At 40.3% G+C, this 10,621-nt stretch overlaps 1 protein-coding gene across 1 annotated transcript in view; it reads right to left on the bottom strand.

The window, feature by feature from the left end:
- Nucleotides 1-256: 256 nt before the first annotated feature.
- The window catches only part of LOC134745856 (protein singed wings 2), a 31,096-nt gene continuing 20,731 nt past the window's right edge, over nt 257-10,621 (bottom strand). Inside the window, exons 6-9 of the mRNA XM_063679949.1 lie at nt 7,758-7,931; nt 6,637-6,795; nt 4,938-5,138; nt 257-987 (exon numbers count right to left, since the gene is read on the bottom strand). Of these exons, the coding sequence (XP_063536019.1) occupies nt 805-987; nt 4,938-5,138; nt 6,637-6,795; nt 7,758-7,931 (717 nt within the window). The 3' untranslated portion in view covers nt 257-804. The remainder of the gene's footprint in view (nt 988-4,937; nt 5,139-6,636; nt 6,796-7,757; nt 7,932-10,621) is intronic.

Raw genomic sequence — 10,621 nt, 5'->3', positions numbered from 1 at the left:
TCATCATCATCAGCTCCACTTCATCAAATTGGTGGTTTTCTAGAAAAAATGATCAAGTTGCTTAAGAAAACGACCAAATCACCATACATGTGCCTTTAAAAATTGAGGAGTTCCCTCAATTCCTCATGGATCCCATCATCAGAACAGCACCAGATTAATGTGGAACCACCTTGGTGGTAGTTCCTTTCAAACAAAAAAAGAATTGTTCAAGTCGGACCACGGGTCTCGGAGTATGAAATTGAAGTCGGTTAATAAAGTACGTAGCCTAAACAATTCCCCGTTTCCATAAAAGTCCCTCATTCTGTTCCACCCGATATAGTACGTATAAGTATGAATATTATATTCACTCAGCAAAATGCAAAACGTAAAATGACAAATGACACGTCAAGGAAACCGATTCTGATTTAATAATTTGTTTCAGTTTTGATTTGGTTATGATACGATCTTCACGCGGATTGAAGCGCGTGACATGCATCTATTTCTATTTTTAATTTTTATAACAAGATCAAAACCATATCAAATTGGTAAATCAGAATTGACATCAAGATCCATAAGTCTATTACAGTTTTATAATCCATAAGTCTACTCAAAAAACTATACTAAATCATTAGTGCCATCTGATTCTGACCCTAGCTACTCTAACGCAGCGAAGCGGTGCGGCGCGGCGGGCCCACGGCGTTCGCGTTCGCAACGAGATCGCCCACGTAGGACACTTCTATAGGTATCAAAGGATTGATTCACCCCGCGCCGCATCGCTTCGCTTCGCGTTCGCGTGTTGTTCGCCTGCGTAAGGCCCTCCGTTCATCAAGGTAAAATAGAGGATATCCATGGCAATTTCCCCGTGTTCTTGAAACTGTGCCAGTCATACAGAAACCTCCCTATGACTATAAACAGAAGGGTAGCCAGGGTCACATTAATTATGTTTATGGTGCTTATAGGCATCTCGGGGCCGCTACGGCAGACTCTTCCCAAAGGCAATGTGCTGATCTGAAAAAAGAAAATTATTTACTGTGAGTAGAAGCTATTTTTGAAAGAAACAACGTTGATAGTTACTACTTTGTCTCATAGCCTTAAATTTATTTATTTGCATGGAACAAGCGTACTTAGGTATTTACTATAAATCGTTAAAAAAAGTGTAACCGACTTTAAAAAGGATAAAATGAAGTATTATTCCGTTTTAAATGCGACAAGGATGACAAGGACAAATCGCCAAAGGTGAAATAGCCGTTGTTAAAGAGTCCCGTTCTGGTCATCCTCAGCAGTTCCACTTCATCAAATGGAACTGCTTTGGATGAAAATGCTTGGTTTGTTGATGAAAATACTAAAATCACTATATGTAATCCCTATAATATTTGAGTAGTTCCCTAGATTCCTCATGGATCCCATCATCAGAACTAGGTTTTGACAAAAACGGGACCAACTTGGGAATATATACATTCAAACAAAACACAATGTTCCAAATCGGTTCAAAAATGATTCGTACATACTAGCGATGCGCCTGCGAGCCGCATCGCTAGTACGGCGCGTGCGCGCCAGCCCCAACACCATCCTGTCTATGATTGCGGATAGAATGATTGTCCGTACATAATGCACTGTTGTGGACTTCACAAGCCCAGTAACAGTGTATAGTAATTGTAAATTTTGTTAAGATATTTATTGTCACTAACATAGTTTTTTAAGTTTTATTGTAAGTACTAACATTTTATGAGCCATGAGCTCGAAATAAACGTTAATTTAATTTAATTGTTAATAAAGCTGTCTTGGGTCTTCGCAGAAACACTTTCTCGCTAACAGATTGATTGCCTTCCTTTGTTAATTTAATAATCCTTACTCGTTTCAACTTTGTGATATATTTTTCATTAAAAAACTCAACAATTTATAAGCATCAAGTGTATTTATCTCTATTTGAATGTTGACTCGTTAAAAAAACTTTATCGTATTTTTAAACATACCTAAATCCATATTAAAGTTACACTTTGAAGCCGGCTACTGGGTTTAAGCAGTGAGTTATTATTACTATAGTATAGAAACGACATACCAAATAATAAAATTGTCGCAATCGCAATCTGTAACACGCGACCAAAACGTAGTAAGCGCCGTAAAATTCATGGCGCTTACACGTTTAGGTCGCGGGATTCACGCTGCTTCTATGGTTTGATGCGAAAACGGCAGCAACTCATGGCGCAAAGCCGGGGGAAGCTGAACGAAACGTAAGTTCGTTTAATCAAGTAACTTCTTCTTCTTCTTCCTAGCCTTATCCCTTCATTTGGGGTCGGCTCTCCTCGTCCTTAGGTGCCAGGATCGCTTGTCCTGGGTTGTTTGCGTTTCAAGCTGAGCCCGTTCCAGGTCTTTGGATACGGTTGTCCACCACGTAGCTAGGGGGCGCCCTCCGCCTTTTCTCTTTTCCGGGATTGCTAAAGCCTTTTTAACTGGGTACTCTTCATCCCTTCTCATCACGTGCCCGAACCAACGCATTCGCCTCTCTACCATTATGGGTGCGACTTTGAAGGAGCCCCTGATGTATTCGTTGCGAATCCGATCCAGCCTAGTTTAATCAAGTAACTACCTTTAAATAAATTATTCTGATCTCATCTGATTAAAATACATTAAATATCCAATAGTCAGCCATTATGTAAGTTATTTTTAATATGTTTGACCACTGAAAATTAAGAACGCGGGAAAATTAAGAATCAGGATCCACTAGTTAGCCACTAAAACGTGATGGCTGGACAGTGGATACTGAGTTATTAAAGGTAAAACAAAAAACTTTTCATTACATTTTATATTATAAGTATCTACAAAATTATAATATTATTACCTACATGTAATTCTTTACAAAAAATAATGTATATTAAATTTCTAAACAGTAATATCATTCAAATTGGTCAATTTATGGGCAAATTAGACGATTTATTTTGAATTTCGTTAAAAAGCTGACTACTGTTGCCTAAATAAGATTATTATAAAATGACTATATGTTCATAAGTACTTATACTTCGGTATTATCAAAGCGAGGGGTTTTTAGTTTTCGCCAAAAAAAATTTTCATTTAAAAATATTTGAAGGCAACAATCACCTAAAGTTTTAAATATTAATTTATACATGTTATAAGAAATATCCAGCTTGAACCCTTCGCAACTTAACGCAGGCAATTAGGTTTAATTAAACATTAAACGGTTTCTTAGGGGTTTCCCAGAGGAGAGAAAGCCACCCAGGGTCGTCACTTAATTAATGGCTGTTAAGTTGTATAGGTTATTACAAAATAGGTTAGAGGTCATGCGTGCCAATTATAGAAAAATAAGTAAGCATAGAGTGCTCACTCCTTACAACCGGCTATTAGCCCGAAAGCTTGAAATAGTGAAAGCATGACGAGTAAGGAGAGGAGCGGGTGGGGGGCGTCCGTTGTAAAACTTGGTATTCCACCCCCTCGCCCGGTCTTTCCTCAGTCGTGTACTCGTCATGCCTTCATTATGTCAATCTTTCGGGCCAATGACCAGTTGTATGAAGTGAGCATTATATGCTTACTTATTTCTCTATGGTGCCAATGGTGTTACTAAGGTGACATTCGGATAGAGATTTCAGCAGCGTTAGTATTCCAACATTGCTGTGTCACTGTCAACTTCCTTCATAAATTGCGTTGTCGTTCTGTGTCACTGTCAACTTCCTTCATAAATTGCGTTGTCGTTGCCGCTTACTTACCTACGACGCCAAGACATTTAACCAAAACTTAGGTACGCTTTCGCTGTGACAACAAACCCAAACGGTTTTTTTCTGTAGGACTGTATTACTGGGCCAAGCTATGGCCGGTAGGAGTGGGTATAGGCCTCTTCATACGGAAAATCCAGAGCAAAACTGCGAAAATAAATGTGACGTTTATTGCTTGTGTTTTGTCATATCCCAAGCATCGCCACACCGTCCTTTTGTCCAGGGGCCAACAGTATGAGGTACAGTACAGTCGAAGGCAAAAATATCGATCCAGACAAATGGCTCAAAAATATGTAAACACGACTTTATTGTCTAAGGTGTAAGAGCGTACACATGTTTTTGAAACTTTGGGAATATACATATATTTTTTGCCCTTGACTGTACTTCAAAAAAGAAGTGTATAGCTTTTTAAAAGGTTGGCAACGCTCATGTAACAACTCTAAATTTGCATGCGTCCATAGGTTACGGTGGCTGCTTACCGTCAGGTGGGCCGTATGCTTGTTTGCCACTGACGTGGTAGTATAACAAAAAACACCAATACACGCGAATTTCAAATTTCGCGCTAAAATTCCCCGCATTACGCGGCATCGACCTTTAATGTGTAGGTGTCACCCACGCGCCTCGCCGGCGGAGCAACGACCTTGATGCATTCCACAATTGCGTCATACGCAGCTGGCCTGACCACCTGTGTGACCTTGACGCTCACGCTGTAAATGCACACGTATCAGCTGAAACCTGCGGGCCTACCGCGAACCATGTGCGACTTGTTGCCTCCCTGTCACACTTACGTACGAATTTACAAGTGCAACAGAGAGGCGCCACGGCGAACGTGGCTCGCGGTAGGCCTTCTGGCCGGCGAGTCTCCCCTGCAGGGGGACACCCCCGCGGGGGCCAAATACCTAAAGTGCGCTAGAGGCGCCCTCTGGCGGAAAAATTTTGGTCTGGAATCAGCATATCTACCCTACTGCCATCAGATATATCGGAACTGCCAAGGTGCTCAAAAATATCTGAACACGCACTCTAGCGCCTTGACGATGGCTAGAGGCGTGTTCAGATATTTGTGAGCATCTTGGCTGCTCTGATATATCTGATGGCGACTGTACGCTACCCTTATCACAGATCGTCAATTGCCTTTGGCGGACTTTCCTAAGTCTTCCAGTGCGTGGGGGCCGCTCAAGAGCTTGTTTTCTGTCAATATGAGTAGGTATCCATAGTAATGGATAAAGGTGTTACCTGCACAAGCGATAAAGTCTTGTCATCCGACTGCGAGCAGCGTATGTCAGGCAGATCCTGTATAACACGCTTGTATTTGAGCAACAGCGTCTTGAAGCGCGGGATGAAGTGACAGTCGCAGCGCCAAGGATTGTCACCGAGGAACACATGCATTATGTTATTGTTGCTTTGAAACGCTTTGTCGAATGCGTAGACTGGAATCTGAAATAAAAATAATAATAAATAAAAAATAATAAAAATAATGAAATAATAAAGTTGCTGTCACCAGTTAAGTGATCGGTTGAGTTGAGGGATCACCACTTGAGGAATCGGAGGTCTTCTTATAAAACACCGATGAGGAGGTATTTAGATTCGACTTAACAATTAGGTGCTTTATTTATAATCATCTACAAGCGTGTGCGTAATTCGGAGCTCACGTGTAACCGTGTCACTGAATCGTTGCTGGATGAGAACTGCCTTCCGCCAGTCGGGGTTGCTGCTTATATTCATCCCGAAAGCGTGGGAATGATATGGGGATACGTGGTCTTCGTGGTCACGTAGGCCACGAGAAGTTTCTGGAGTTTTTGTGCTATCGCTGCCATTAAGATAACGAAGAGTCGCACCGGGGTTCATGGGAACGGCATTAACAACCGCCATAAAACAGCTGACGAATTGCATACGCCTGCACTTGTGTCAGAGGTTGAGAGTGCATATGCGTTGTTTATCCCATTAAGTGCGTCTGCATTCCTTTGATCGACGCCGAAGATAATCCTTAATGTGTTGCCACATCGGTGGGTTGCTGGAGGTCGGGGGTGCGTAGCGTCCCTTAACTCAAGTGAAAATAAAGTTTAAAATCAATATGTAAAAACTTGCAGTAAAGATTTTTAACCTGTATCCGTAGCTTGGCAAGGAGTACCTGGTATGCAAGAGCATAGGTATACCTACTTAGCTTAAAGCTTAAGAAAAATAATGTGCGTACCTGATCTTACATATCAGTTTACATAATATATTAGCTCTCTGTACTGTACTACTTTGTAATATTTAGATAAAGGGCACGTCTCAAGTATAGGGTTGCCACCCATACTATAATATATAGTATCGTACTATATTTCAGTCAATTGTACTACATATTATACAAAAACAATATAGTACGAAAAATACTATATTTTCATCACTCAAGAAAGGGTTATACTAAATGTCACCGATATTTAATTCGACTTGGGTTTTTAATTCGCCTCAAATCGGCGTCCTATTTTTTTATTTTATTTTTCCCAGTATATACTATATTTTTTCAATATTTTGACAATAATACTATGTGTGTATAGAAAAAAGGTGGCAACCCTACTCAAGTATCACCTAACGCTGTATTAAAAACCGGTCAAGTGCGAGTCGGACTCGTGCACGAAGGGTTCCGTACCATTACGGAAAAAACAGCAAAAATATCACGTTTGTTGTATGGGAGCCCCATTTAAATATTTATATTATTCTGTTTTTAGTATTTGTTGTTATAGCGGCAACAGAAATACATCATGTGTGAAAATTTCAACTGTCTAGCTATCACGGTTCATGAGATACAGCCTGGTGACAGACAGACAGACAGACGGACAGACGGACGGACGGACAGCGGAGTTTTAGTAATAGGGTCCCGTTTTACCCTTTGGGTACGGAACCCTAAAAATGATAAAATGCCTAAATGGAAAAATGACAGCTAACTATTTACTTGTTTGAGCAAATTCCCTTTCAGACTCAGCAGCCGGAATGTGTTGAACCACTCCGAGCCCTCCAGCTCCTTCACTGTAGAAAGGCTGTTGTTGTCCAAGTAGAGATCCGCAATTTTCTTATAGTAAGAGTTCTGTAGCAGAGTCCCTATCGAGTCGATCTGTCAACAATGAAATACAGGGCATAAAATGCTGGCTCATAAAAAAGGACTCGAACGTGGAAGCGTTAAAATCGAATATTAATAAGTAAGAGAAAAATTATAACATCGTTATCCGAGCGAAAACTTTTTTCTTGGAACTCGTTACCATGGTTACGTTCCCCTGAGTCTGGGTGGCGTATGACTGTAAACTTATGTGTGTGTTGTGTTTTTTTTTTAATACTACGTCGGTGGCAATCAAGCATACGGCCCGCCTGATGGTAAGCAGTTACCGTAGCCTATGGACGCCTGCAACACCGGAGATATTACACGCGCGTTGCCGACCCTCTAACACTCCTCTTCCTCGTTGTGTTTGAAATAAATAAATAAAATAATGTACAATTAGCTAACGTAAAAATAAAGTACAACTGTGAAAGGCAGGCACATACAAAGTGAAAGATTATTTTCGCATGCTATTCTGCATACTCAAGTACTATGTACCATAACACTTGAGAATGCAGAAATAAATGAATACCGAATACTGAATACATTTACCGAGATTTCTGACCTTAAAAGAGCAAGGAAAGCCTGTCGAAGCCACGCAATTTTTGTAGTCACTATTTTTGTCGTACTTATTTAACAGCATTTAATTAAATACATTTAATAATGTTGGTCATAATCATAACTCATATGCCTTATAATAAGGAATTAATTTATAAATGAGCTCGATTTCGACGTCAATCGTCAATAATTATTAGAGAAACGCAAAGTGCAGTGCTATATATACGCGATTACCGATCTACGGGCGATTCGTGTCATAATAATTATTCGTTGTTCCGCGCATACGTATAAAATACTACTACCGTACACGCTGACAGGTAAGCGTTATTACTTATAAGTTTTTCATGGATCCCCCGCGCATGCTTGCGTATATGTTTATTCTAAATGAAAGCATTCAACATGAAAAACATCGTACCGTGTTATACCTTATTCCCATCAAGCCGCACGGTGGTGGTGCCCGGCGGGAGGGTGTCCGGCGCCTGCGCGAGCCCCATCCCCGTGCAGTTGGCTGTGATGATGGGGATCAGTCCGCCATGCTTGGCTTCCGCCACGTACGTCATCACGCAGGAGCAGGGTTCTGGGCAGGTGTGGCGGACCATCTGGAAGAGAAGCTTTGTGTTAATTCAGCATTTTATATAATTAATTTATCGTTACTATACAGGATGGCTAAAAAATAAGTGCATTCCCGTTGGGATGTTTTGGGATTATACTGAGCAACTTTTACATGGGACCAACCACGAAATCTCAAAAAAAAGTTTACCCTCCCATAGAAAATGGACCAGCCAAAATGTATGAAACAGCCAAATTTTTTTTCGCGATTTACGTAGGGGCATAGCAGCTAAGGTTAATATACATCCAATTATGTAAAAATATTTTCCATAATATCAATGTCCAGAGAGGAAAATGTGGACTACGTTTGTATGGAGAAACGGCCGTCCCCTTTCCTCTTCAGCTGTCAATCAGTATGAAAACGTCGTCCTAAGAAAGTCTAGACTTTGTCATTGCCGTGCGTTGTCGTAATATACTCGTATATTTCGCCCACCACATACTTCGCAATTCGGAAATAACCACGGCAAATAACCAATAATACAACAATCTTCAACCAATACGATTCTCAACAATCTCATAAAAATCTAAAGTGTATCGTTCGTAAGCGAGTTAGTGCCCCAACTAGTACTATTAGTTATTCTGTGCCCCCAACTCGCCATACTGGCTGTATAGAAAAGTGGGGTACTTAAGTTACGGCACTATAACCATAGGTTATCAGTATTAAAATAATTCTGCTTCTGGCATCTGAAATATCTGCTACTGACTGAAAACAATGTTAAGACAAGTTGAAATTAAGTTCTTGATTTAATATTGGAATTCTAGAGCCCGATTCGGCGAGATTAGTAAAAGTACCTAAAACTTGTTTCAAACTCCATTTTGTTTTGAACAAGCCAATTAAGTTTCTCTTGGTTCATTTACAAAAGGTACGACCGACTAAAAACGGATGTTACCTACAATATTTTCTGTATTTTTGTATTTTATGCTACTATCTTGTCTTAATAATTGCCAAAACTGCTCTGCCCGCTGCCCGTAGTGAGGGTAAAGATACGTAATTTTTTGGATGTTAATAATTAAGTTTAACTTTATTATCAATACCTACCTTCTGATCTCAGCAGGCCAGGAAATAGGTTGTAATACTTGTAATATCAATGAAGTTAAGAAATAGGAACACATAGGATATAGTGGTTATTATATTATAACAAATTCAGATCAAATTTATAACCTGAAACCAATTCATTAGAATCGAAATATTCACACACTAACGCCCGGAAAGTATCGCCTTAATCTCGAAAACTAGCGCCGCCGAATAAAGGCTTTAAATACTCTCGCCTTGCCATTTCTATTACATCTCATAAAGCCAACAGTGTTTGTATTTCCAAGTCAACTAACACCATGTCCAATAATGTTGGCCAATATTGAAGTCCCATTAACACTGTTAACTGACACATCGTATACCTTATTCCAAAGACATACTGCTCACGAATGGTCTACTGTTGCTGTTAGAACGTGCGGCTTAGGTATGCGGTAATAAGGAGCGATTTGCATTTTTTACAACGCTAGTCGTAATTGTAGATATCGCTATCATTCGAACTTATTGCAGTCCTATATAAATGAACAAATACGATAATTGCTTTAACATATGAATAAGAACTGTGTCACCGTTCTGACACCTACCTATTTTGTTATATTTTACTATTCAAAATAGTTACACAGCATTTACTAACCAAGGCACTGCGAAACTACAAATGAAAATACAAATAAACCAAATCTTTTAACGATACAAATAAAACTCGATTTTGGCGAGGAAGTAACAGCGTGGCTCCGTTACATCGTCTGATCCAGGGCAGGATGCGGCGGGTTGCCGAAATACAACACCCTTCGGCTATAAGTCTGCGCTTGCGATAGTGTCCTGCAGCGGCCGCGGCACGCGCACCACAAACAAACTGAAGTGCACGTAGATAGTGGTGCGACAGCTGCTGGTGCACCCCCACCACCTCGTCGCCTATTATAGGTAGTTGCTAAAACGCCTTACTCGGTGTCGCAATCCGTAGACCAGAATTAACCGGCTCCGCAGTACCATACAGTCTTTCGAGTCGCCCTGCGCGCCTTGCTCTTCCTTTCCATCGGTTAGCTGCGACAGCCTGTCCGGCGACATCAGCATAAGCACGCTGACGTGAGTTCGAGGAGACAGGAGAAGGTTTCACGCGCGGGCGGTGCAGCGGCGCGTGCGGCACATTTTCAACATTTTACAGCGTCAGCAACACGCAAACTATCCGACTCAACACTAGTATCAGGCCGGTCATCGCTCTTGAAATTTGAAGCCATGTTTAGCTCTTATTTGGAAAATAAAGCAAATTTAATATGTAAGGTAATTTAAAATAGCGATCTTGCCTATTAGAATTGTTATTGTGAATTTAAGTTCGTATATAGGTCACCTATTTCACACAAACCGGCTCAATCAAATAACAGCATCCTATATTGAGGTAACTTCGAAAGCGGGGTGATTTTGAAAATCGTTAATTATCTACTAAACCAGAAGGACTTCATACGTTGGCAAAATTACGCAACTGCAACGTTCAAATTCTTACGAAGGTTGTTTTTACTGAATTATTCATCTTCAACATATATTTTTAACAAAAAAATGATATTAATACAATATTTAAGTATATATCGGAGCATAATTTAGGTATTAGGTTATTCAGGAATGGCTAGATGCACTAGATAATACATCTTAAGGCGT

The sequence above is a fragment of the Cydia strobilella genome, chromosome 12 (assembly GCF_947568885.1).
Source record: "Cydia strobilella chromosome 12, ilCydStro3.1, whole genome shotgun sequence".
In the NCBI taxonomy this organism is placed as follows: domain Eukaryota; kingdom Metazoa; phylum Arthropoda; class Insecta; order Lepidoptera; family Tortricidae; genus Cydia; species Cydia strobilella.
Note: the sequence above shows the minus strand (reverse complement) of the source record. Positions and strands in the feature narration are given on the sequence as shown.